The sequence below is a fragment of the Buteo buteo genome, chromosome 21 (genome assembly GCF_964188355.1).
Source record: "Buteo buteo chromosome 21, bButBut1.hap1.1, whole genome shotgun sequence".
NCBI lineage: Eukaryota > Metazoa > Chordata > Aves > Accipitriformes > Accipitridae > Buteo > Buteo buteo.
The window spans coordinates 12442150-12469811 of record NC_134191.1 but is presented as its reverse complement, the minus strand read 5'-3'; the positions used below and the strand labels follow the sequence as shown (position 1 = coordinate 12469811).

General features: G+C 43.6%; 2 protein-coding genes across 11 annotated transcripts in view; one reads left to right on the top strand and one right to left on the bottom strand.

The window, feature by feature from the left end:
- SLC6A6 (solute carrier family 6 member 6) overlaps positions 1–22614 on the top strand; it is a 58995-nt gene extending 36381 nt beyond the window's left edge. For all 10 annotated transcript variants that reach the window (XM_075052896.1, XM_075052892.1, XM_075052894.1 and 7 more), the window contains 9 exons: positions 882–1016; positions 2937–3040; positions 3154–3278; positions 7982–8094; positions 10808–10945; positions 12021–12123; positions 13075–13175; positions 13872–14042; positions 15558–22614. In XM_075052896.1, the coding sequence (XP_074908997.1) occupies positions 882–1016; positions 2937–3040; positions 3154–3278; positions 7982–8094; positions 10808–10945; positions 12021–12123; positions 13075–13175; positions 13872–14042; positions 15558–15698 (1131 nt within the window). In that variant the 3' untranslated portion in view covers positions 15699–22614. The remainder of the gene's footprint in view (positions 1–881; positions 1017–2936; positions 3041–3153; positions 3279–7981; positions 8095–10807; positions 10946–12020; positions 12124–13074; positions 13176–13871; positions 14043–15557) is intronic.
- A 2856-nt stretch (positions 22615–25470) lies between these two features.
- GRIP2 (glutamate receptor interacting protein 2) overlaps positions 25471–27662 on the bottom strand; it is a 291701-nt gene continuing 289509 nt past the window's right edge. The window contains exon 24 of the mRNA XM_075053453.1: positions 25471–27645. Within this exon, the coding sequence (XP_074909554.1) occupies positions 27448–27645 (198 nt within the window). The 3' untranslated portion in view covers positions 25471–27447. The remainder of the gene's footprint in view (positions 27646–27662) is intronic.

The following is a 27662-nucleotide window of genomic DNA, read 5'->3' as shown; positions in this document are numbered from 1 at the left end:
AAATATTAGAGGTCAAAAAGTGTGGGTCTAAAGATAGAACTGTCCAAATGCAAGCTCAATTAACTCTCGCGCTAGAGATTAAAGCAAAGGGCTCTTTCATCAAATGAATGAGAAGATAACAAGAAGAGAAGAAGTAGGCTGTTATTCAAAGAGAGTGGGAATAGACGTTAAAGATAATGAAGACATATTCTCAAACTGGATGAATAGAGCCTTAGTCTCCAATAATGATGTTGCTGAATAGACAGCAAGGGCAAGAATGAAGTTATGGGACTGGAAATTACCACTGTTGAGGCTGATGCCAACCTGAAGGGCTTCATGCATTCAAGGTGATGGGAAGGGAGGCACAGGAGCACGGACCAAATTATCTTCATCTCTGAAAGAAGTGCCTTGTGAAATTGCCTGTAGGAGCAGTAGTGAGGCTGCACAGCAAGGTCAGAGGTAGCAGCAGAGCTTGCAAAACGGTTCGCAGTTTTTAAGTTCAAATAAAGAGGGAGGTAATGCTTCAGGCACCCTCAGTGAGGGAATCTCTTCATCTTCCCTGGCAGAGGTGCATTTGTCATGTGAGAAGGACAAACAGGGCAAAGGCAGAATTTCTAACGGAAGTCATGAGTTGTATAAAATCCTGCGTGTCCTCTGCCTGAGTGACATGACCACTGTCTGGGGGGCTCTGGAGGGATTCATGAACCTGCACTGCCTCCAGATTTAAAGCAGTAAGGTGGTAAAGACCATTAAACTAAAAGTAGACACAGAAACTCAGGTCAGGTCCTTTTTAGGTATGAGTGGGCTTTGAATTCCCATTGTTAGATCTCTTTTGATTCTGGAGGTGTAGCATTGACTGCCACAGACTAAACATACCTTTGTTTTTTTCTTTTAATTGCCAGGTGGTGTACATCACTGCCACGTTCCCATTCATCATGCTCCTTGTTCTGCTTATCCGCGGTGTGACCCTGCCTGGAGCTGCAGAAGGCATCAAGTTTTATCTTTATCCTGATATCTCACGGTTAGCTGACCCACAGGTACAGAACCAGGAGTGGGGAGTGGGACAATTTCCTACGCAAAGGGGGAGCGGGGAGGGTGATGGTGGTGATGTAATAGCAATAGACTTTTTGTCCACTGTCTTTAGAGGTCAAAATGTAGCATGAACATTAATGCTGGGTTATATTTTCCAGAGATCTGCTTGAGAAGGTCACTGTTATATGTGTTAATGCATCTTTCCATGTGTATGTATGTGTGTGTGTGCGTGTGTATTTTTTTTGTGTCAAAGGACTCTGAGGCTGTAGACTCTGTCCCGTTATACAATCTCAGCTTTCTTGTTGGTAAGGTAAGGGAGATGCATTTTTTTAATGAGGATAGTCTTTAGTTTCAAAGGAGAGACACGTGAGCTTCACAGATGGAACAACAAGCGACAACTGTGAGTACCAGTGTCACTTAGCTCCCACTGCTCAATAGGAGGAGATTGTGAAAGAAGTGAATGAAATAACAGAAGAATGAAAATCCATGCAAAGGTGGAGAAAAATGCTTTCTGAGGCACAGGAACTACCATTTGCTTAGCCCTGGCTAGTAGAGCTAGACTTACTCTTTCTGTATAGGCTGTGACTAGATAGATTCCTGTCTGTGCTCACAGAGTTCAAATATGTGACACTTGAGCAGACCAGCATCATTTCAGCCAATAGTGATCATGTGAGAAATGCAAAAAAAATGCAATACTCCCCCAAAAAAAGAAAACAAGGGATCTTTGAAAGTAACAAAATGTGGGTCACAGTGAGAGGGAATAAGGTCTGTCTTCGCTATTTCTTTCTAATGAGTATTTGGTTAAAATAAAACTCCAATGATACTAAATAACCGAAATAGGAAAAGTGTAATTGAAAGAAACATTGCAGAAATGTGGTTCATTCTCTAGTCTTGCCCTCTTTATACAAGACACCCTCTTCACAGGAGACATTATATTTTATGAATGAATCTTCTTTTATGGGACTCTATCATTCTTATGATCTACTATTAGCCCTAAGCCCAGACCATCAGCCAATAATGTAGAAGAGATTCATGCGAGCTGGCAGGCCCCCTCCCACAGTCTAGCAAAAGCATCATCTCCAAGGAGACACCAGTCAGCAAGGTGCTGGAAAGTGACGGTGGGAGGGAGGAGGTAATGGTCTACAGTCTTAATTCTCACTCAGACTCCTTGGTGGTTTCTACTGGCAATAGCAGACTTGCATTAGCAGAAGGAAGTCAACAGATGGGATTCAGTGGATGCATTTTGATAGCTTGCTACGTATTTAGTAACTGAGAAGTTGATAGTGTACTGTTATTTCACTCTGTATATGTTTTTTTAATGTAATCAGGAGAAAGAATCATGAGACCGAGATCAGATACATATCTTATAAAGTGCATTGTGTTTTGCTTGTTTTCCCCCCACCCCTATGGCTTTTTATCTTGCATTTGAACAGATACAAAAACAACCAGAAAGCTAGAAAAATAATCAAACCAAATACACAAACCTGTTTCTCAAGCTTTTCACATCCTCAATTTAGTGACTCTGTCGGCTGATTCTAACTGAAATGCATTACAACAGAAACGAGCAATGCTATAAATACTTCTGCATTTCCTATTGCACTGAAACACATTTATTGTTGTGCCAACAGGAAGGACCAGCTGAATGACTAAGAATCTAGAAATACTGAGCATCTCTGGGGAGGGGATACAGGAACTGTTGTAGAGATGATGGTCTTGTGGGCTCTGATGCTAACAATTTTCTTTTCCCTATAAAAGCCAACCTTGCAAATGTGATGTTCTCTTTCCCTCTGTCCCTGATCCTTTAGCTATCACCCTCAATGGAAGCAGTTATTTTGTTGATTTTGCCTAGTTTGAACTGTGTGTTTGCGTTGAGTGTTGCAGTGCAATGATGCCACTAATAACAGTCTTTCCATCTTTCCCTTTAGGTCTGGATAGATGCAGGGACACAAATCTTCTTCTCATATGCAATCTGCTTAGGAGCAATGACTTCCCTGGGGAGCTACAACAAGTACAAATACAACTGCTATAGGCAAGTTTCCATCCAAGGGGGTTTAGTGTTTTAGCTAAATGATGTAAATAAAGTAGGGACAATGGGTTAATTTTTTTTTAATTAACTTGCTCCATGACATATGTGTGACTTAGGGACTGTTTGCTGCTGGGATGCCTGAACAGTGGTACCAGTTTTGTGTCTGGCTTCGCAATTTTTTCCGTCCTGGGCTTCATGGCACAAGAGCAAGGGGTGAACATTGCTGATGTGGCAGAGTCAGGTACGATGGTATTGGTGGCAGTGGTGGTGGGCACTGCCGCCTAGCGTGTGAGCAAAGTTCTGCAGACTCGATCAGCTAACATCTAAGCAATAAAAACAGAACAAGATTTCTCATAATCTCCAGAAAAATAAGCACATTGTTGATTTGGGCTTTCATCTAGAGCAGTGAGGGTTAGCCGGGGTTGTATTGTTTACTCTGTCTCGATTAACAGGGCAGCGAACACATTTCCTAGAGTGTGCTTATCCATTTGAGTTGAGAGTAGAGTTAAGATAACCGCACCATTATCTAGGGTCCAGAATGTCATTGATTCAAAAATTTATTCCATCCTTCTTTTCAGACTACCTTTATTTTCATTCAAATGCAAATAGCCAGTGTTTATGTGTTTTTCATAGCTTAGTTTTGCATGCTCACAGCGGAGCACTGCAGCGGGAATATTACCTTGACCTTTTGAAGGGACATACACGCATATATTCCCAAATCTCACTGAAAGGCAAGAGAAGTTGGAGAACTCCATCTCCTGGGTTCTGTGGACCATTTAATCCGCAGGAACTCTAGTTGTTGCAATCCTGCATTTGTCCTCTGTAGCTTCAGAGTGAGGTTGACAGAACTGTGAGGAGTCCATTTTGAAACTGGATGTACACTTAGGTTCCTCCCTTATTTCAGAAGTGTTCTTCCCATTAATGTTCAGTTACGCACTTGCAGCTGAAGAAGACTAAATCCTCATAGTATGTGAATATATCTCAGACAAAATAGATGACTTTTTTTCCTCTGTGCATGTCTTGTCCATGAGGGCAGGTGTAACCATGTGTTCTCGCGCAGAACAGACAGATTAGATGGGAATTACCATTCAAGAATAATGAGTCAGGCTTTGACAGCCATGAGGCTTAAAGCTAATCAGAGTCAAGTAATAACAATGTCACCTGAGTGCACTTGTGGCATTTCTTTCTGATTTTTTTTTTAGCAGTTTTAATTTACCTGCGTAGGATTTGAAACTTTCCTCTGCAAACATGCTATTGAAAAGAAAACGTCAAAATATTTTCTAATCACATGGCTCTGGGAGTTAAGTCTAAGAAGAATATCTTACTTCAAAAGGCCTAATGAAAAAACTAGTGACATTGGTGGCACCACTGGATTCTTGGGTGGCTGCAATTGGCACACCTCTCGCAAGTGCAATTAGTTAAAAGTCTTGGCCATAATGCTTATTTTGGTCAGAGGTTGATTGCTTTGTTTGCAAACAGGAAGCAAGGGAATAATCCTATTGAATAAATCATAAATAGCCCCATTTTTTTTTAATATGTAGGTGGATCAATTCCAAGAGTAGCATTTTTAAGTATTTCCACATTAGGTTTTTTTAATCTGGTCAATATTTATTCTAATTTTTATTATTAAATCTCTGATAACCAGGCAGTTATATTCCTGTTGCTTGACATTTTTAGAATGAAACAATTTTATAGTAACACTGGGTTGTTAAGCAATGTTTAAATACAAATTAACTAACAGACTTAGTGTTTACATCACATTTTTTCATCAACAGCTCAAAACCCATTTTTTTAAATGAATGATTTTATAGCTATATTATAGGGACAAAGAGGGCACTGATTAGCTTCCAAACTTGGTTTTCAGTTTCTTGCATATTTTGTTGTCAATTCCTTCAGGTTTTCTGCTTTATTTAAATTCAGCCCTCGTCACTGATGGCCAGAGATTGCAACTGTCTCACTGTTCAGTGGGCTGCCCGTCATCACTGGCTGGTCTTTGGCTAAATCTTAAGGGACATTTTTACATGACAGTAAATGTTACCAAAATTATCCAAACCGCTTCCCATGGATTTCCTCACTGCCCTTCTCAGCAGAGATTGAGTGCAGAGCCATGAGGGGCCACTCGGTCCCCTTGGGATGAGCATCCCAGGACCCATGGGGGGCCATGGGGGAAGCTCTTGCTGCCGCTGCTGACTTCTCAGCACAGAGACATTCAGCAGGCACGTGAGCCTCTTTTTTTTGACCTTGCCTTTTTTGGTTTCTTGTGAGACAAGGTCAGAACTGCTCCTCTGGGTCAGGAAAAAGGTGAGCAGAGACGCTGCCACTTGGCTGTAGCACTGGGGAGAGGACATCGTCCACGGGGCCAAGACCTCATGCTCCCCCCCCGCCGTCTCTGCCCAGCAAGTTAAATCCCTCCTGCCCTACGTGTGACACCATTTGTTTCCTTGTTTGCCCTCCTGCTGACAGCAGAACCTCATGGCCACATTTTTTTACCTGTGCCAAATTCAGCCTTGGTGCAATGTGCCCGGGACACACCTGTCAGTGGGGGGTGGCTTCTGCTTAAAGCTCTGGTCGCCGCTGCTGGCCTTCACTGGCTTTAATAGGTTTACACGACAGTTAAATTACACCCCTCTGACTTCCCAGTGAAAGCAGATTTTTAATTAACAGCGCTTGATTTTTTTTCAGAAATACTTTTAAAGGGAGAGAGGAAAGCAGTGGAGGCTTAACAAAGCCATAGTGAGTCCTGTCTAATCTGTGCTGCGTTTCTGTTTGGCTGGAAGAAACACTTTACCACCTGTGCAATTTGTAGCAGTGCTAAAACAGCACGTTTTGCCTTTTTTTAAAAATCCCATTTGCAAACAAATTCAGATTAAGCAGGTCTGACTATAGTGCCTTGGTCTCCCTACTGCCTGCCCAGCATCTGCCACTGCACTTTGCCAGCAAACAGCCAGTGAGTGGGCTGAGATTGTGGCAATCCTAAATAGCTCTTAATAGCATCCACAAGTGCTTCACTTTTGCAAAACACCCTTCAGAGCAACAGAGTTTCAAATTAAATACAATTTTTAGATTATTTATGTTCAGTCGAGGGGATGCCAGGAACATTTTCTTTCATATGGACTTTTCATATTTCAACACTTAGTTTCAAAGGAAAATCGAAGCTAGCACAGGGCTTAGAGCACTTGGTATTAGACGGTATCACAGTGCAAGGACAGTTTCACTGGCCAAAGCATACAGAATTGCAGCAAGTTTTGAGGAGAGCAGTTTTACATCTGTCTCATCAATTGCACATATCAGCTGCAAATGCCATCTGGTAGCAGTTCTCCCTCAGGGATGATCTACTGTATGCACTGAATTAGGGGGAAAAAAAGGAAAGCCCCCCAAAATTTGAGACATGCACCAATTTTTTGGTATCTTCTGTCGTATAAAATCTTAGTTGTGTTTCATTTTAAATAAAATTAGTTGCTCGATTGTTGGCTAATTTGTATTTATTTCTGTTCAAATATTTTCAGTGACTTAAAGTGTTCTTTAGTTTGAAAAAACGTCATCTTTTTTTTACCTCTTTCTCTTCCTTCTTTTTCCATCTTTCTTGTTGGAAAAGAAAAGTGGGAGGTAGGAAGAGCAGCATTAGAGATTTTTCTGTACAGATCAGAGATAAGATTTCCGTCCCCGCACTGCAGCAGTTTTAAAAAATTCCTTTTCCTGTTTAAAAAATTACTTGAATCCACTTCAAAATCCTGGAAAATGCTGGTTTTCAAGGCTTCTTAAAGCAAACAAGCAGACAAGCCAGGCATTCCTGGTTTTAACCTGAATGTAAATCTACCCTCAGAATTTTTTGTCAGCTTCACCAAATTTCTGCGGCCACTCTGAGAGCCTGCCGTAAATGCCGGCTTCCCAATGTTCCTGTCTCCCACTTGGAGAGGGCTCTTTCTCTCTAGACAAAAGCTCTCATAAGCAATAGCTGATAGCACCTGGCTCCAGGTGAGAGTGCCTTTGGAGATCAGCATGGGAGAGCACTGCACGTATGCTCGGTGTGTGGGTATGAGTGAGATGCCGTCTGGTCCACGGCGGAGATGAGACCCAGTCTAGTGATGAGCACTCACACACAAGGCTTTGGTTTCCAGAGCAGAGCAGCCGGGCGTTTAGTCCCAGCCCCGCTGGTGCTCCCAGATTATTGCAATCCATCCTGCAGTTGGGGCCAATGTTGGTCATACTAGCGTCACCGTGGCAGGTCTGCCTAGGCTGGCCGAATAGGGGCAGATGATGGGGAAGTGATTTTACACAGAGTGATTTTACACACCAGCAATTCCTAACAGCAGGAGGCATTTTCTTCAGGGACCACAGCTGATATAACTAGGAGTAGCCTAATCAGTTCAGTGCAGGAGTGGGGGTTTGCAGAATTGAAGGAGCAGACTCCTACAGTGCAAACCCCACTCTAGAAAAGCCGTGCTGGGTTTGGAGGTTGCGTACAGAGGGAGGCAGTGGTTGCATTAGCAAAGATCCTGGGGAATGTTTGCAGCAGAGTCCCTTCCCTGCATGCAAAAGAGTTTCATCATCATCATCTTCATCGTGACCATGTGGGCTAGCAGTGGGATTCTACCATTCTCCTGGGTCACCCCTTCTCCCCCCGGCCCCAATACTGTCCTGTGTCCGAGCAGGGCAGGTGTAGGACCACCTCCATTATTGGCATGTTTGAGACAGATGTTAAAACTGGTGATCTGTTAGCAATGGCCTTGGGGGTTTGCCTGTGGTTTCTGCTGTAGTCATGCGTGCTTCGATTTCAGATAAAAGAGCCAAACTGTTTCACTTCTGGTATTTCCAGCCGCGTTTGGATTTATCTGAACGGAACCAGGCATTCCTGCATTTGAGTGTGGCTACCTTTACCAAAGAGCCAGTACTTACTATTTCTCTTCCCTTCCCTTCCCCCTTTCCTGTTTTCTCTTTCTCTAGGTCCAGGCCTGGCCTTCATTGCCTACCCAAAAGCTGTGTCCATGATGCCGCTGCCCACCTTTTGGGCAATCCTTTTTTTTATTATGCTTCTGTTGCTTGGACTGGATAGCCAGGTTAGTACGATGGGTAAGAGGTATGTGGCTTATTGTATTGGTGCTGCTGACTGAGAAAAGCTGGCTTTACAGGCATGAGTTAAGAAGAGGATGCCTCTGATGCTGCTTAAGAGGAGTACATCTGGGTTGCTTTTTAGTGCAGGGGCTGCATTTGATGAATCTGTGACTGTCAGTTCATAGTATGATGTTGCTCAGTCTTTGTCACCAGGAGTTAATGGAGTCCACAAGACTAGGGCAGTGCTCCCTAACCTAAATATCAGTCCCAGTCTGGCTGCAAAATACCACCATTTTGGTTGCGGTGCAGTATTTTCCTACGTTGGAGAAGAGCTTAATAATTTTAAAACATAAAAGACTACGGTAGTCTGTTCCACAGAGTACTTTGTGCCGTTGTGATCACCTGCAGTGTGTATACACCAACATTAAGACATTTTATAAGAATTAATAACTACTAGGAATACAGGCTTTGATAGTCGCCAACTGCCAAAAAAGAAAAGTGAAGCCTTCGTGAAGCACAAAAAGCACAAAACGTTTTGTAAAATATACCCAGGGTGGCTTCATGAGCAGTCAGACAAAGCCGCAGCCTTTTTCGGTGGCCTTGGACTTGGAGGTGCCGAGCAATGTGGGATCCTGCCCACTTTCACATCACCAGCATGCATTCAGTACCTCCAGACGTCCAGAAAGCGTCTCAGGTTCCAGCTGTACTAATTACGTAGCACATATTGCTATTAATTAGTGAGCATGAAAAATCAAAAAGTTCAGTCCAAGAAGTTAGGTTATTTTTCCCAGTGGTGGCTTATAGGAATGTTGGACTAAATACTGCCAAAGAACCTGTAAATCATTTCTAGATAGTCCACTTACAAGGAAACATGGGTGACCAGGGATTATGCAGTAACTACACATTCAAAATTGCCCAAGTTTTCAGGGCAACAGGCAGCTTTCTGCCATTCTATGGTTCTATGATTCCATGATTATAAAAACCAATTAGTAAGGATGAAATGTTCATTTAGCCTAAATGCTCTGTCACATGAGGAGAGATCTGTAAATGGATTTTTACCCAGTTGTTGTGTACTTAAATCTCTTACATTTTTGCTATTCCATTTGCCCTAAATTGCTCTTTACAGCTTAATCTTTGAACTCTAGTGAGCAACTTTCAATCGTTCCAAAGTAAATGTAAAAGTGCCCAATGCCGTGGTTCAACAACCCTGTGCTTATGCAAATTGGAAGCTGTCTAGTAATTTTAAAAAGCTCCTCACTGCGTAGAATGATTAAAACTAATTGGAGCGCTTAATTTCTCTCCTCCACCCCTCGGTTTTTTTGGAGTGCAGTCAAGCAGGTTTCTGGAATGCCGGAGCAGTTTAAGATCAAATCAGCCCAAAGGAAAGGGTTGCATTTAAAAAGAAAACCAGTTTTACAGAAGTCAAAGCAACAAGACAGGAGGCAACAAAATCTGGTGGAGTGTTTGCAGGATGGTCTGTATTGCCAAAATGGAGCTTCAGCTCATGATCAAAGAGGGTAGAGTTGTTACAGGGCACTTCTGGGCACTGTAAGAACAATGTAGATACTGGGTAGGAAAAGGCAGCTTTTCTTGAAATAATGCTATTTCATACACGGCCTGCGATAACTCATTAGTTATAAGATGACATATCCACTTAAGGGGCAGATCATTTCTACAGAGGCAGCCTTGGTTCTCCATGGTATCCTCATGTCTTCAGTGAACTTGGTGCTTTTGTACCTTGCCAGGCTGAAAGTACAAATCAGCTGAATGATCCTTTCTTTGGGGAATGATCCCTTCTTTGTTTGCAGGGAGTTTAGTAGTCACTTTTCTCCATGGTTGAAATGCATCTGGTTTTCAATTAACTTTAAACTTTCATTCAAATCCAGTTTGGGTTATATTTGGTTAATTCAAGTTACACATCTTATGTGTAGTTTTCCAATGGCAGGTAAGTACAAATACAGTTATCATGAAGCTAGATAAAGTAAGATTTTTAGCTCACCTATTCAGAGCTTCATTTTTGGCTTACATGTGCAAATAGTTGACCAAATCTTTGTACGGGGAGTGTATCAACAGCTCCATTATTGCTGCAGAAGTACCCCAGAGCCTCAGTCAGAGGTATTCTGCTCACAGGTTCAGAAAGGACAAGTTCAGTCAAGAAGTGCTGCTATTTCATACCAAAGTCTGCTTTCCCTTGGCTGGGTTTTCACTAGCAAACCCAAGAGTAGAATTATATCCAGTTGTGGAATTAACCTAACTAGTACGTGTGAGGTTTTCTGGCACATCAAAAAAAGGCTGGGAGTACTCTCCTAGCTCTCCTAGCTTAGACTCTTTTGAGTGTTTTCTGTCTGCCTCTTTTCTAGAATACATCTTGTATTCATCTGGAACAGCTACAGCATAAAAGCCACATAAGTGCCTTCCTGTCATCAAATTAACTTCCTTTATCCATGCAGCTTGCATTTACAGAGCCCCTTTGGTAATTTGTAAGGCTGCTAGGAAATGAATGGCAATTCTGAAAGCTTGTTCCAACCTGAAAACTACCCCCACACTTCAGCCTCTGGGTTACAAAGGAATGGTTTCTGATTTATTTATTCAGAGCAGCATTTTGCCACAGAGTACAGTTAGGGTGTTGCTGTGGAGCATTGTGTGTATGAGCCTGGAGAAAATGCATGGTGGGTAATTTTCAAGTCACATTTCTTTATTGTTGTTCTTCCCCTTTAGTTTGTTGAAGTTGAAGGACAGATCACGTCATTAGTTGATCTGCACCCATCCTTCCTAAGGAAGGGTTACCGACGGGAAATCTTCATCGCTATAGTATGTTTCCTTAGCTATCTTCTGGGACTAACTATGGTGACTGAGGTAAGTAGCAGCGGTGCTGGAAATCGCCTTCTTTTTTAGCCAGTTTCCAGACCAATTTTAGCTATAAATGAGACGACTGCATAGAATTAGCCATTCAGAGGAGCAGTGCTCTTCTTTAGATCTACAGAGCATCTTTCATCCCTAGATCTGAAAGCATTTTGAAAGGGAGCTATATATTTCCTCCTTTTCAGTCAGAGGAACAGAGACATGAAATCTCATTAAATTCAATCTGATCTCGGGTACTAATCAACATGAGTATGAATATTAACATCTGGCTCTAAATGATGAAACGCATTGGGAACCTTCAGTGGAGCAGACTAAGAATCCATCCAGTGCATGCAGAGAAAGAGATTTTTATCTTAGTTACACAGATTTGAATCAATTAAATACCACTGGATTTATTCTAGTATAAACAAGATGGGAATATGTTCCAGTGGCTGCACTGTTGTGATATTTATCTCCAAAAAAAATCCAAGCCAGATTTTAAAAACAACTGGAAGAGCACAATTGTGGGAATTAAAATAGCACTTGTAACAGAGGTTGCTAACACAGTTTTTCAAGAAAAAGTGCAGGTATATACAGTTCAGTGTAGTGAGAGCAGAGTCATAACAGCATAGTATAAATAGAGTTAGAAAAAAATGAACTATTCTCATGAAAAAAGTCCTTCCACTCAATTCATAAATGAAGACCCTCCTGATGAACTGACTTCCATTTTTAGTATTTTGGAGAAGTTAATGTTAGGAGGCGACCAACTATTTCTTTACGTCATTTGTCTCTTCAAATGCCCACCCTAAAATACTTTTAAGAAGGAAAGATTTAAGTGTCTCAGTAGATTATACTAAAAGTGGCTTAATTTTGTTTAAACGATGTCTTGTTTGGAACACTTCCTGTAGTAAACATGCGAATTCCCTGGGGAAGGTAGTGCCAAATATTTATCTTACCTACTTGCTTGATATTTCTTCTTGTTAGACAGCAGTTGTTCAGATATGCTGGTAGGTGTTACTGGGAGCTGGGCCTGAAATATTCAGGTTTTTTTCCCTGGCAGATCCTAATCCCTTGTGTCTCTCTTTTACAGGGTGGCATGTATGTTTTTCAACTCTTTGACTACTATGCAGCTAGTGGTGTATGCCTTTTGTGGGTTGCATTCTTTGAATGTATTGCTGTAGCCTGGGTTTATGGTAAGTGAGAATCCTTTCATCTGATACCTTTTGATGAGTCAGTGACAATTTTGCTAGCCAAACATTTAATCATCAGCCACCCCAGAATCTTCTTCCCAGCAACAGATGCATGCCATTAATCTAAATTTGCACTGACCTCTTGGAGACAAATTTGCATCTGGGATGAAGCCAGCCTCCAGTGTTTTTCCACACAAAAATGAGTATTTTTCCATTGCTAATTAATATAGGCACAATTAAGCATTTACATGTGTTAAGTTTAGAGATGAGAGTTGAAAGTTTGGCCAGCCGTGAAAATTTCTGTTTGTCTCTCAGAGAATTTCCTTTCAGAGCTGCAATATCTGCAAGGGGCAAGCCGACCAAATAGAAAATACAAAAAGAAAGCTGACAGAAAAGTGTATTCTGTCCTGTTATTTTTAGGCAATGCTGAGTACCAAGGTCTGACAGTAGCCTCTCTAGCTGCCTGAGGTGGTAGCTGAGGAATGATCACGTTTGCCGCTTAGGACTGGTCATTTCCCCGATTCTTCATGTACTCCGTCTCCTTAGGAAAGCAAAACGAACAACACTTTCATTTTGCACAGTCAAATTTCTGTAGAAGCACGGTGTACCGTTTGTTGCCGTGTCTTTCCCATGGCGATTCCTCTGGCAAGTTCAGCGCGAGTCTGGGGAGAGGAGTGGGTGCATGACGGGGGCTGGAGGGATTAGCGTTGCACTCCTGCATCGGAGTAATGAGGGGGGTGTAGGATGAGGGAGTCCCCCAACCTTTGAGCTTCTCAAGGAGAAAATCATCTTGAACTTCACAGCCATGGGAAGCATTTGAACAATACATCTGACACCCTCACCTTCCCTTTAAATACCCCTTTGGGGGGAGCTCGGAAAGCAGCTGTAATCCTACAGTCCTTACATGGCTTTTGTACGCTCGATTCTGATGAAAGCGCTCACTGTCCGTTACAGGCGCTGATAATATTTATGATGCCATTGAGGATATGATTGGATACAGACCTGGTCCCTGGATGAAATGGAGCTGGATTGTGATCACACCAGTTCTTTGTGTGGTGAGTACTGACCCGTGCTGTTTCAAGTCTTCTGCATGGCAGCTCTGAGCTGCCTCTTACTGCTTCTCTTCAAGTAAAGGCTGTTGCATTCAGAGACCAATTTGCAAAGAGCTGCTGGAGGTTTGAACGTACCCCTCAAAGACATCATATTCTGAGATGTCAGCTGTTAACATGACAGCTCTCTGCTGTGGCTGCGCAAATTGTAGTTGGCTACATTTGGGCGGATTTTTCTTAGGTTTTGCAAAATATTACATTCGTGACACAGAAAACTCCCTCTCCAAAGAGCAGTCCCTACTTTAAGTGATAGGACTATTAGGCCATTTTAAAAAAAAGACGTGAGCAGTCTCAGGCAGGCACTCATCTTGAAGTATTTCATTTGCTGCAAAGAACATCCCAGTAAGCTCCTTGCAATGTACAGCAAATACTTGAGCCCTGAAAAAGAACAGGCAGTGTACTGCAGCTGTTCAGCACCATTGCTTAACACCCTATTGTCAAGCAACAGTTTACCTATAAGCAGATGCAGATGCTCTTTCAATGATCTAAATAGAAGAATAATGCCCCCATTGCTTTAAAATACATGTTATCCATCAGCTCTGCCTTTCACTGCCTCTCCTCCCAAGGGCCAGTGGTAGCACCAGAGCCCTACTGCTTTCAGCATTTTTTGAGCCTCACTTTGTTTTTCTTTCTCATCCACAGGGGTGCTTTATCTTTTCTTTGGCCAAGTACAAACCACTGACCTACAACAAGGTCTACACATACCCAGACTGGGCAATTGGCCTGGGCTGGGTTCTTGCCCTTTCCTCCATGATCTGCATCCCTATGGTGATGGTCATCCGCATCATACAGTCAGATGGGTCGCTTATTGAGGTAAGAGTAATCAGTTGTCTGTCTAGAGGAGAAAGGGAGCTTTAGCTTGCTGTGTTTTATACAAAATAAGCACAATGCTTGGAAAATTGCCACCTTGTCCAGGTAGGGCAAAGTTGGGTGCCTTTCCTGCAGTGAATGCAAATAAGGCTATTAAAGATCACCTGTCCTTTGGGCAAACAGTAGAAACAGAACAAACACGAAGCTTTCTGTCCTCAGACAAACACCAGCTGATTTTGCTTGCGTCCCACTTCTGCAGTTTCCAGCTTGGCAAATCGTTGCCTCCACGTGCAGACAAGCGCTCAAGGACTGGGGTGCTTCCAAGTGCCAGATCTCTCTTTTTCAGCCCATGGGGCCAAGGAAGCACCATCCTACAAATCACTGAGAAAATGAGAGAGAGAAAGGGAGAGAGAGACCTGGGTCAAACCTGGCTGTCTAAGAGCTCATTGAATTTCGGGGAAATTTGGAGCCACCTGTGGATTGTGCGGCTCTCAGGCATGGCCTTTGCTCTGGGAGCCTGAATAAAAGTCAAACCCTCCTTCCAGTGGACTTCACTTTTTAGCTTTTTAATTTTTTTTTTTCCCTAATGAATGAAATTGAAACACTGGATCCAGATTGCCCTGATCTTTGGAAAACTTTGGGTTGGATTCAGACTTGGCAGTGCAGATTCTCTCAGGTTTAGATTTGCGGGCAATCTCTTGCCCTTTGCAGTTCAGCACAGGGTCCCCTGGTCTGGTTTTCTTCCAGTGGAAAGTTTTTAGAGACTGTGCAAGCATGAAACTTAGCAATTCTCTTCTAAAGTTTCGGATTAGTTTTGTTTTTGCCTAATGAGACGATCTTAAATGCAGCCCAGGGTATTCTTGGAGGAGAAAGTGGGACACTTCGGGTTAAGAAGAGAATAGAATAAAAAAAGAACATTTCCCAGAGAACAAACGCTTGCATTTGTTTTTCTCCAAGTGTTAATGGTCTTTTTCAGCTGTGGCCAGAGCATTTTCCTGAGTGTTTATTTCCCGGCCTACATTGTCACCATCTATTGAGAGACAAGTCTAAAAGTAGCCAAAACACTCCACAAAGACCATGTTAGGAAAGGAAAGAGAGTAAACACTGGTCAGATGCCATTTAGTTCTTCCTTTGTGCACTGAGATGTAAGAGAGTAGTTGCCACTTGGCAATGAACGGCTGGGCTAAAAGGCAGAGTTGTTTCTAAATGAGGAAGGAGAACGCACATGATTTGAGCAGCAGCTGCAGCACTGAAAGCCCAACGTACAGGATGCTGGATAATGCTGTGAATGCCCTCTCGCGTCTTGACCTGCCAGCATCAAGTCAGGCTCTGCAGCTGAGCAAAAGTTGAACGTGGTGCTCCGCAGCCCGGGTCCCCGCGTCCTTGCAGAGCCGCGCGGCATACGCACATCTCCGATGGCCACCAGCCCCATCCTTGGCTTGCCACATCCTCCGTCCTGCACGTGGAGACGCGGGGGCTGCTTGGTCTTCTAACCGTTGCTTTTCTTCTTTCTTTCAGAGGATAAAAGCGGTGGCTGCCCCCAAGGAAGTGAATCGGTGGTCCAAAGAAACGGAGAGTGGCACCCCCTTCTGCCCCAATGGAACTTCGAATGGCGGATTGATCAAGCCAACTCATATCATTGTGGAAACCATGATGTGAGCTCTCTCTGTGAGAGGATAAACCTGCTTTAACTGCCGTTTACTAACCATAGATTCTCATAGGACCAGGTTTACAGAGCTTTATATTTGCACTAGGATTTATTTTTATTTCTCACAGAGAAAGTTATTTTTTGTGTGTGTTTTTTTTTTAATATTTTGTAAGGTAATCACAGCAGATGTCTCTCTGTAGAGGGAGAGCTTTCATATCAGACTAGACATATTACAGGAATTTACTATTATTGGGTTTTTTTAAATATATATATCTTTATCTCTAAATATTATACACCTTACCACTTGAATTGATTGTCTTGCCAGCAATACATTCAAGTCTCAGAAAGCAATTTTAGGTGCTGGTATGGTTGGGAGCAGGGTAACCTACAGAACACACAAAAGGAGCTCTGTTGAGAGATACGATTCAAAAAAAGACGCTGTTTCAAGAGAATTTTCAAAGGTGTAGTATTTCCACCCTCTGGTTCAATTGTGGTAAACGACAGGCTTCAGGGTCACAGTAGGGAAAGGGTACAGTTATGTTTAGCACAGTCCCTGAGTAAAGATATAGCCAGGCAGCTGGAGCAGAGCGTTTGCAAGAGAGGCAGAGAAGTTGGGTGTGAAAAGCGCGGCTGTCCCTCCCCAGCAAGGTGTTGGGACCCTGTCACACAGACGGGAGGAGGACTTTGGGAAGGTGTTTGCAGGATTTGGCATGGTTCACTCTTTTTTTTTTCTTTTTTTTTTTTGTAGGTTTTGGTTTTTTTTTTACTTAAGTGAAATGCCTGCTGTTTGTGTGTGAGCAGGGAGGTTGAGTACCTGCTCCTGAGTTTTCCAGCAAAGCATATTTTAGTGTGGTGGCACTGGCACTGGTGTAAAATCAAATTCTGCAAACTGGGAGGGACAGCCTGTCCCCGGGGCAGCAGGGGCAAGTGCTGAGGAGCTGAGAGGGGAAAAGCAGCACCTGCCCTCTGGGTGCTTCAGATGGTCACTTATTCATTTGTTTGCATGTTAATTATTGGACTTTGGTTTCGGGCAGAAAAATAAAAGAATCTCTTCTGGACTCTGACCTGTCCAAAGGTGAACACAAACCAGGTCATCCCCAACAGGAGGAACAAAACCGCTCACCTACACCTGGTGTAACCGGTATTTATAACAGACACATTGTTAATAATAATAGTAATGAAGATAATAATATCACTCAGCAAACAGGTGCTTTTCATCCATGTATCTCAAAAACGCTTTGCCAAGTTTGGTAACCAGGATTTGCTTTATTTATTTATTTGGGGGGAGGTCGTCTGTTGGGGGAACAGGCAAAAGGACTAAGTCAGTCCCTTGTCCCATGTTACTAAATAGCAGCAGTGGACCTAGGGCCCCCAGTCTCCTTGCCCATCATTGGGTTAAACCATAATTTTATTTTTTTTTTAGGGGGGGTGGAGGGTGGCAGACATATTTATGACGCTTATGAATCTTATCTGCTGAAGGAACAGGGCTTTCAGAATTTTAAGTTAAAGCAAAGGGAACACGTAACACTGAAATATTTTATATTTGGTCAGAAGAAACTTCCAGGTTAGACTGGGGGGTAAAGAGAAACCACTACAAGGAGTGTAGGAATGGGGGTTCTGCTTTGTGTGGGCCAGGTGGATGTTTCCAGGGGGGATTGCTCCCTGAAGACTGCCCAAAACATAGGCAAAAACTTTTTTTTTTTTTTTTTTTTTTTTTTTTAACTTGAGCAGGTTGTGCTGGGAACAGGTTCTCTAGCAAAACTCAGCCTTTTCTTGTGGGCATTGTTTTAGAGGGAGAGGGTTTTTTCTTCTTATGATACCACAGTTAGGCTATCCAAAGGTATTTAGAGGAAATGCTTGATAAAAGCAGCATTTGTATCTGCTTATTCTGCTGTCAGCTGAGGCTGTCAGGGCAGTTTGTCTTTTAAACAGGAACATATCCAGTTCTTAACATTCCTACACAGTAGTTTTATTTTCTTTTTTTCTTGTCCCATGGGCTAACTGGCCACACCAGCACAAACACTTGTTGATTAGCTTATTGGTTTTTCTGTAACAGAAAAGGGGTGATTTAAAAATAAGAGATGGACCAAAATAATTAAAAAAAAAAAAAAAAAAAAAAAGGAAAAAGTGGCTGCATCTGTAACTTTCAAAATCTTTCTAGTTTGAATTTGTACACATTTTTACATCAGATAGCTGAGTTGCAGCAACAAAACCAGCCATGGCAGAATTGCTTTTGTTTACTTTTTCTGGTTGCTGTATTATGAGAGTTATAAATGAAACTTTTCCATAGCTGGAGATGGCAAACATCTAATGACACCTGCTGGGCCAGTGGCAATAGCCATCTGAAGCTCACTGGAGGAATTCTGTGAGCCAGTGGGTGTCATCATATGTGGCCAAAATAAGGAATATAGCCTTTAATAGCCTCTAACCATCAAAGGCAAGGAAAGGCAATCAAAGATAACTCTCTTAGTGGGCTTTAGCTTGGACCTTCATTTTTGAGTTACAATTAGTGTCTGCAGTAAACAGGCATGCTTGCCTGGGTGAAAGAAGGAGTAGCAGGTTAAGAAGTCTAAATTAATGGTTTCTGTGAGTGCAGATGAAACACTGATGCTTGATTTATTTTTTTATATATATATATATACATTGTCATACAACTGTGTTTGAGATGATATAGTTTGCACATCACTTTTGTGCTATAGAGCTGAGACAAGCTTTAGTTAGGGAAAAAAATGGTTTGGCTACATCAAAGATGTCTCCGGCGAGTCAGCTGGGTATTTAGCCATCTCCCGCATTGTGGAGAGTGTCTTTGCATGAAGAACCAGAGGGCTAATGCTACACCTTTCAAAGTACAACTACTAGAGAACTAGAACCCAGCCCCATTTCAATATAAACTGTGCCATTCAAATCAGTCGCTTCCATGTACCAAGTGAAAATGTCTCGCACATATGCAACAACCTCATCGAAGCGTTCTCTATGTCAACTTCTCTGGCCCTGCTGTGCTCTTTAGCATGACTGCAAGGGAGGGCTGGGACTCACGAAGAGCTAAGAAATTATTGTTTCTGGAAAACAGTTCCCCTCTCCCCTCTTCCCTCCCCTTCAAAAAAGAAAAGAAAATTAATTCTTCTTGTTTTATCTGGGGTTTGAGTTCCAATGAGCATACTCACATTTTTACAGTTTGGGGGATTTTCCTAACACTTTTATCAGATTTCTGAACTTTTCTTGGTGATAAATTTGAATTTCAACATGATCCTCTGCCAAATTCATTAAAAAATAATTTTTAAAAAAGTCTGTGTTTTCTACCTATTTCTGACTGCAAATGCAACTGATTTTTTTTCCTCTAATTTACTTGTTTAAACACTTGTGATCTATTTTACCTGTTTTATGTAAATGAGGAACTCTGTATTAAAATATCATGACTAGTCATAGATGAACTGGTTTGGATCCAGGGAAAAGTTAGTGCAGTTTTGGCATGAGATCTTTAGAAGCAAATCCCTGAGTTTAAAACCAGAATAAAACAAGGCAAACCCCACAGCTTTTCATATTTCATGTACCTTTGTATTCATGGGTTCTTCTGGGCTTGAAAACGGCAAAGTTTCAGCAGTTATTTATTCCAGCTGAACTGAAATCAGGAGATAGCAGAAATGTGAAGGGGAACATTTACCCCACAAGATTCTCCAACTGGTTTCTTATTTTTCTCAATTTTCCAAACTTTTTCAGTTCACCTGTCACTAGTTATGATCTCACTGAATGAGCATCTATTGTAAGGGACTTTACCAGTAGTCTGTATTTCGGTATTTAAACAGTATGATTTCATAAATAGAACTGGTTTTTATTGTTGTTACTGTTCTCATTTTCCTTCTCATCTGTAGTTTTTCCTTTTCATCTGGTCCAAACAGATCTACACACTTAGAAAAGTCCTCTTTAAAGTGTGAGATAGTAGGTCCACAATGGATTTGTTCTTGTGTTGTAAATGAAAATACAAAAGCCCAGCAGCTGTATTTGCCATCTAGCACAACGCTGGTGGTCACCCCGCGGCAGCAGCGCAGCTCCTGGAGTGGAGGGGAGTTAGGAATGGTCTGCTGAAAGAGCTCAGCAAAACTGATTTTCACTGCTGTTCCTGGGGAGAGGAGGAAAAGAGGAAAACAAAAAAAAAAGGTGCAGCCTTATGGTTGCTGTAACACAAAAAAACCCAACAGCCATCAGCAGAGCCTTTAATGTCACCATCAGGATAGCATCTTCTGCGCTATTTTCAGTCCTGTGTGCATCTTCCTTTCTCAACTGCAGATACTCCTGGTTCCTCTTCTCTTGTCTCAGCGTTAGACAAGTCAAGTAGATCTGAAGACACATGGACATTTCCATTTTATAGGCCTTTTACAAGTCTCCTCCGAGTCTGTTTTTATTTGCTAAGGAGACTTACTTACAGTTTTGGTGAGGTCGCTCTTGTCACACTTGGGTTCAAAGCTCCCACTTGTTGCATCAATGACAAAACTCCATCCGTGGGAGAAGGATTTGAACGTTTTTGAGTAACTGATTATTAGCTTCCACATCTTGTGGTCACTGCAGGATCACTCATGGAGGCATAATGTATATAAAATGTTAAATAAGCTGTGTGTTGAATGGAGTGGACAAGTTAGCTAAGCAGCTCAAGTACACTTGGAAGAAAGATGACCCTGACATCATTTCCAGGAGATTCAATGGAAGTTGCTCACTTTCAGTAAAAAAAATAAATCTGTGTTTAAATAGACTAGTAGATGAAATCTTCCACCCTCATATGCATGCACACAAGTGGGGACATATTGCTTCTGTTCCTAGGCTGCAAATCATGTGTGTAAGTCTTGCAGAGCTGTTTAGGATGAGGACTGAGAAGGTTTAGGCACCACTTGCCTGCAAAGAGCCAACCTGCCTGGGTGTCCAAATGGCCTTTCCTAAATTGGGGGTGGCGGAAGAGGGAAAGTAATGACAAAATCCTGGACCGTGGCGCCTCCAAGAAAGCCTTAAGGTTGGACTTGAAAGCTCTCCTGGCTCCTTGTAAGCGCCACATGGCTTCTGGTATGGGAGGTTGGGTGTGATGTGCATTCAGGCAGCTGCCTTGGACTTGTTTTCTCCAAAATCAGCATCCAAAGCCTTGCAGTTACGATTGACGTGTAGTTGTGTATTTGTGTATTTGCATGAGCAAAGGTCAGGAACTGTCAGACCCTAGTAGCTTGTTTTATTTCTTGTAATCAAAGTTAAGTTTAAGAAAGAAAGTATTCAGTTGATTCGGTGACACTTGACACCTAAGAAACCCGTGAACTAGTGCAAAAGAGGCCCCCCTGAGCTCCATACTTCGATCACAAAAATTTTGTATTGGTATTGATGGGCACTTTGAGTTTATGGGAGAGCTTGCTTAAGAAAGATTTGAGCATAACCAGCACCAGCCCCAGCTGGAAAACTGCCCGTTCCAGCCCTGCACCCTCCACTGGATCATGGCTCTTTTCTGCTAGCCACAAATAAACCTGTACATGGACAAAGCTCTTCTGCTTTAAAAACAAATGAACAAACAAATCTGGATTTGTTTGTTTCTATTGAAAAATAAACAGAAAAAGTTAAAATTTTTGTGTGTTTTTTCCAATTGTCACTGTGGATTGGTGATTTCAATTTACCTGTGTCCTAAAACAAGAGCAGAAAAAGCTTCAGAGACCATTTAACCAAAAAAAAGAGGCAATTTTACCCTCCCCATCCAAGGTGGAAGACTTTAGTGACAGGATTTGCAACTGGAAAAGAGCCTGACCCTGCTGGTATTGCTGGGCTATTGAATGGTAGAGCAGACACGGCCTTTTTGTATTGCTGCTGTGTCCTAATTCGAAATAAACAGTAAAAGTGTCAGAATTTAATAGCCACAAGCTTTACACAGCCCTGAGCTTTAGCAGTAAAGCAAATTAAAGACAATTTTAAAAGGGGCAAGTTTTTGGAGGCTTCCTCCCCATGGTTTGGCTCTGCAGTGCACAGTGGGACAGTGCTGCTCACTTTCCCAGTTGTAGCACAGGGAAAAGGTGGCCCGACTTGAGAAATCAAAAGAAATAATGGGGAAAAATATAGTTAAAAAAAAAAAAGTGAAACGATTATGTTAAAGAGCTCTGTGTGTGCATATGCGGGGGAAGGCTTTGGTCCTGTAGCATAGTACATGTTAGCATGAGACATATTGTTTCTAAACCTATCTGCTTCTGCAGTTGAGATGTTAAAAAGATTTGATTTTTTTTTCAATATATAAAGAAAAAAAAAAGAACAGTGGCAAAATCATGTTGAGAGGCTGAAAAAAAAATAAATCCTGAGGGGGCAAGTTGAGTCAATTTGTCATCTGCTCCTGTCCTGGAAACCAGCGACAGTCTCTCAGCATTGCAGCATCCCAGTACTGTTCTGAAGTGCTCGTTGTTCAATAGGATGTTGTTTTTCTCCAGTGTAATGTTGTGATTGTTACCTGATAACGTTGCCAGGGACTTCATGTTATAAGAGGTGGTCCATCTTGTTTGATGTATTTGGCTAAAAAACAGTGGTGGTTTTTTTATTATTTAAATTCCTAGCAACTGTGACTACAGTAATGTGATGAGTAGCACATACAGTGAGGAGGCAACGGCAACGATGGCCTCCTTAAAAATGTCATCTGAACTTTTTTTAAAAAAAAAACCTTTAAAATATTTTTAAAACATTTTAAAACATTTTTTGTGTGTTCCAAAACAGAATATTTGTATTTGAAAAAAATCCTGGAGTGTAATTTAATCCTAAAAAACCCTAGCCTTTGTGTATACGGTAAATGTTTGTATTTTGCAGTTTCTGTTTTGCTTTTTAGATAAATAAAATGTATATGGATATTTTTAAGTCATCTTTGCTTTTTTTAGATGAGTTTGTAATCACCTTATAACTGAAAATAAAACTTTCCTTTATAAACCAGCTATGCTCTTGGATGCTTTCTTTGGTCTCGTAGTAGCTCAATGCTTCCTTTAAACCTATTATTTATTGTGGTGTTGTTGGTTTGGGATTTTTTTGTCCTTATAATATAGTCCATTTTTTTTATATGTGTGTGTGTGTATATATATATACACACACACACATATAAGCCCAGCTCACTAAGCTGCTTGGCCCAGCTCACTCTCTGACTGTATGTCTGTCATGGTATCATCCTGGTTGGCAGCTCAGCCCCACACAGCGGCTCACTCACCCCCTCACCCAGTGGGACAGGAAGAGAACTGGAAGGGTAGAAGTGCAAAAATTCATGGGTTGGGATACAGACAGTTTAATAATTAAAAAAGGAGGGGAAAAAAAAAAAGCAGCGCACAACAAAGAGGAAAAAACAAAACCAAGAAAAACAAGTGATGCAAAAGAAAACAATTTCTCACCACTAACCCACCAATCCCCAGCCAGACCCTGAGCAACTGCTGCCCTCGCCCACCTCAACCCTCCCTGATTTTATCACCGACCACACCGTCATATGGTGGGGGGTATAGCTGTGTCCCCTCCCAATTTCTTGTGCACTCCCCAGCCTACTTGCTAAAGCATCCCTGGGTCATTAAAAGCGGTTTGGTTGGGTGTTTGGGGATTTTTTGGGGTCCCTTAGCAATGACTTTGGCTGAGCATGAAGAAGGGTCAGTGCTGGTCCCTCATCATTTCAGTCTTGCCCAGCCTATGGCCTTACTTCACTGGCACTTTGTTTTCACTAGACCAACTCTTCATCAAGTGCAGTTGGGCATGTGTTGAGTCTTACAAGGCCATGAGAAAGTCACCTTTTTTTTTTTTCTTCTCTCTTCATTTTCTCTCTTTTTTCTTTTCTTTCTTTGGAAATAGAGTGTTGATGTCCTCACAAGACTGTCCCTGCAGACACCAGCTTTCCTTGGCCCCTTCACAGAGGCACAGGGAGACCATTGCAGCTTTACGAATTGCCATTGGGCTGAGCTGCCCCAACACAGCCCATCCCAGGGCATTGCCCACTGCTGTCTGTACCATCCTGGCTGCATAGCACCACTACCGTGGGGGTTCAAATACATCAGAAAAGCCCAATGGGAAGAAAAAGAAATAAAAAAAAAAAACCTCAAAAACAAAAACAAAAAAAACCAACAAAGCAACATTTTTCTTCCTGGTGTATGGGACTTGTCTTTTCAGGCTTGCTGATGGCCTGTTCAGTCAAACAGATGAAGGTTAAACCAGAGAGGTCTTTCCTTAAGTAAGTCCTGATCTGAGGTAGGGAAAGGAAAAAACCAACATGTAGGTGGCTACTATTTGTGAGAAGTAAAGCATTCGTGCATCAGGCCCTGATCACTGCTGAGGCTCCAGCGCCCCATGCCCAGGATTAGCCCCACAGCTGTCTTTATTTGGGGGGTTTGGGCTTAGTTGGTTATTTTGCCAAGTGCAATTCAAGGACTTTGTCAGGGATTTCTCCTCCCATTGGCAAAGCCCGCAATGCCTAGGCTGAGCAGCTTGATATCGGCACAGCCAGCAACTGCAGCGTGCCTCAGGTTAAAATAAAATGAATAAACAAATAATTTAAAAAGCCACTAAGTGCCACACGAACTGCCACCAAAGGGTTTCATCTACTTGCCATGGGTGGCCATCACCTGCCACGGCCGCAGCTGGCTCCTTCATCCAAGGTCCACCAGCAAGCTGGCGTTAGTGGGAGGATATGCTGCCCAACGAGGTGACCGGCAGCGCATACCAGGGGAGCAGCACCGTGCTAACCTTTTGCCTGCTATACGCACCGAAACCCCATCGGTCACGTTGCACAGGCGCTCGTTAAACCAGCCATCGCCCCAGCGCCTCGGTTGGCTCTGCGTGGCTTTGGCAAGTCGCCGGTGCCAAACATGTGAAGGGCTTTGTTCTGAAGTCTGCGCCCCAGGAGGGCGGCCAGAGATGGCAGATAAAGCTTGTTTATGTGGCAATGATTCCCCAGGTCTAACCAGGAGCATTTCCATACCATGCTCAGCCTCCGAGAACTCCTGCATTACCCACTTGGCCACGAAGGGTTGCAAAACCCAGCTCACCCTTTCCTTGCCAGTGAGCAGAGATTCCCTACGGCCTTATCCAGGGAGCGTCCCAGCCTGCGCTGCCCACGCTGGGAGCGTAGCGGTGCCCCAAACCCCTTTGTAAGAGCGAAGGGAAGAAATCTTCAACATAGGGACACAAGGAACTACGTTCCGGGTTAGCGGCAGTCGTCTCTTTGGATGGCTGGTTTCAGAGGTGGGATAATTTGGCTACCACAGTGTGGCTCCCCAAGGCACCCCTTATTGCTGCAGGGTGCTGGGCCCCAGACAGGACACCTCCTGCCAGCACATCATCCTCCAGTGATTTCCTAACCCATGCCCAGGGATGAACCATAGCTTTGCAAATATCTGCCACGGCCGCATCTTGGCCACCATGTGCTTTGCTGCATCACTGTTTTGTCATGAAGCAGCCCAGGTTTAACCCAACAAGATTTCCAGTGTGGCCAAGTGAAGCTGCAAGCGGTGCTGTAACCCCATGCACAAGCATCTCCAGATCTTACCACTAAGAGCTACAGCAAAATTGCCTCCATGTCCGCAGGGAGGGAAGCAACCCAAGTCCTGCTGCCAGATGGTGGCAAGGGACAAGCCCAGCCCTACCCTGGTAGCCCTACAATCAGTGTACCCCCCAGCAAACCCCCCTGCGTGCCCTCCCCCTTGCCCTTCAAGGTGTCTCCTAACTGGGGGTCCTCTGGCATGTTAAGAAAGGGCTGGAAGCAGGGTCTTGCCTCACTGTTGTCCTCCAGGAAAAAGAGGCATGAATGAAAACAAACGCATTTCATTTGCTTTTATTTAATTAAAAAAAAAAGTCAAAGTCATTGCAATCCCATTTAAATACAGAGATTTACAAATAGGTCCAAAACAGGACTAAAATATTCTTTGAAATGCTGTACTTTTAAATATTGTGCTTTCATAGATACATAAGAAAATTAGCATATAAAAATACTTTACAAGGAATACACTCTAATATATGGATAAAAATACACATTTAAGTAATGCATTTCATCTTCATATCATTCAAAATGCATAGGAAGGGATACAAGGACCAAGTTTTTCTTCCTTTTTTTTTTTTAAATCCTTTAATAAAAGTCTTCATTAAAAACCTATGAGAAGCCCCAGTGAGCTTCCACTGCTCAGAATATTGCATATAAAAACACTTTCGGCTGCACTGTCAATGCTCCACAGTATCAATTATGGCACATTATCTAGTTGTGGCAGCAATGGTATGGGATATTGCATACTCGAAGAGAAAATGGCTACAACGACAAATAGCTGGATGGGGCCGGGCACGTGTCAGGAAGAAACACCCTGATCCATTGCGCTATCACGGAGGGACAGAGTCGCAAAGCGGCTCAGGGACAGACGGGGCGGGGGGACGAGTCCTGGCTCAGCAAAGCAACGAAGACGTGCCGTACACCCATCCCACGCCCCACGCGCACCACCGGCGCACGGGCGGCGATGGAGGAACCGAAAGGGTGAGTGGGGAATGGGGGCGGCAGGCGCCGGGGATGCGGTGTTCGACCGAGCGAGCTCCTCGTCCCCGCCAAGCCCGAGCCTTCCCGCGGAACGCGATGCCAGGCTCACGCCACCGCCGGGACACGAACGTCATCATAAAGTGCTAATACGTGAAACGTGGCAGGCGGATGAGGAAACCAATGCAAACATCACAGCCCCTCTTCCCCACGGGGCCAGAGGCTGTCACGAGGGAGGGGACCGACCATGGGGCATCATGCTTGCAAAGCCACGGAGAGGCCAGCGACAGGCGAAGGTGGGCGGACGGGGGGGCGAGCAGCCGAACCCGCACGGGCACACACACCACCCGGCCCATGCGGGACATAGGGGACACAACCTCCATCTAACAAAGGGCTTCTCATGCCACTGCCTGACGGGAGACGACAAGGTTTTATTAATTCAAAACATCAGGGACAGCCCTGGGAAGATCACTATTCTGCTATTTACTTGCGGGCACAGGACAGGTTTGCAAGCAAGAGATCTCCATAAAGCCCAGACGAACAAGGTGGCTGGGGATTTGGGCAGGTATTCAAGGCCTTTAGCCTTGGGTACTTCTGCTCTGAAATAACTACTCCAGCACAGGTAACCACATCGATCACAGGAATCGATGGTGAGACGAGGTGCCTCATCCCACCGCAGGGCAAGTCAGCCCTGGCGGGGACTGCGGACAGGGCTGGTGGGAGGCATCTGCAAATGCCAATTTTTGAACAAGAACTGCATCTAGCCACTCTCAAGCATGTTTTGAAATGTCTTTTAAACAGGGCTCTCCATAGTCCTGCACCAGGAGCGCAAGGAGCTGTGGAAATTGATTTATCAGGAGTGTTCAAAGGATGGAGCTGGGCACAACAGAAAAGGAAAAGTGTCTCAGTCTTGCTGTATGCGATTAACCAAGCAAACAAGAAACAGAATAGCACCATGTGTGTTTATAAGATGGCCAAGGCCTTCAGGCTGAGGAGGATGTCGGAGGCAGGACCCCGCGCACCCCGACGGCTGCGGATGCTCCTTCCTCCCGTGGGCAGCTCGCCCCATCACCGGCGCTGCCCACGGCCCGACACGCGCATCCACCACTGACCTTCCCAGCAACGTTTGGTGGTCTACAGGCTCGCTGAAGACCCACCTCCCCACTTGCAGGTTATGGTACACACAGCGTTTACAAATGCCAGTGCAAAAAACAGGAAAAACACCCCAAATACCGCAACGGCTCAGCAGAGGCCCCGGGCACCATCTGCTCTGCTCCCACTGCTCAGAGCGTCTGGACGCTCGCCTTGATCTCGGCGCCGCGGGCCGCCTGCGCCGGCAGCTCTCTGTTCCCCTCCGGGGGAGCGTTGGCAGCCAGCGCCAAGGGGTTTCGGCTAATCACCAGGTCCAGCTTTTCTCCAGCCTCCGAAATCAGGGGAACAGCCAGACAGCAGTCAAAGTCTCTCGTTCGGATGCGGTTTACCTGCCGGGATGGATTTA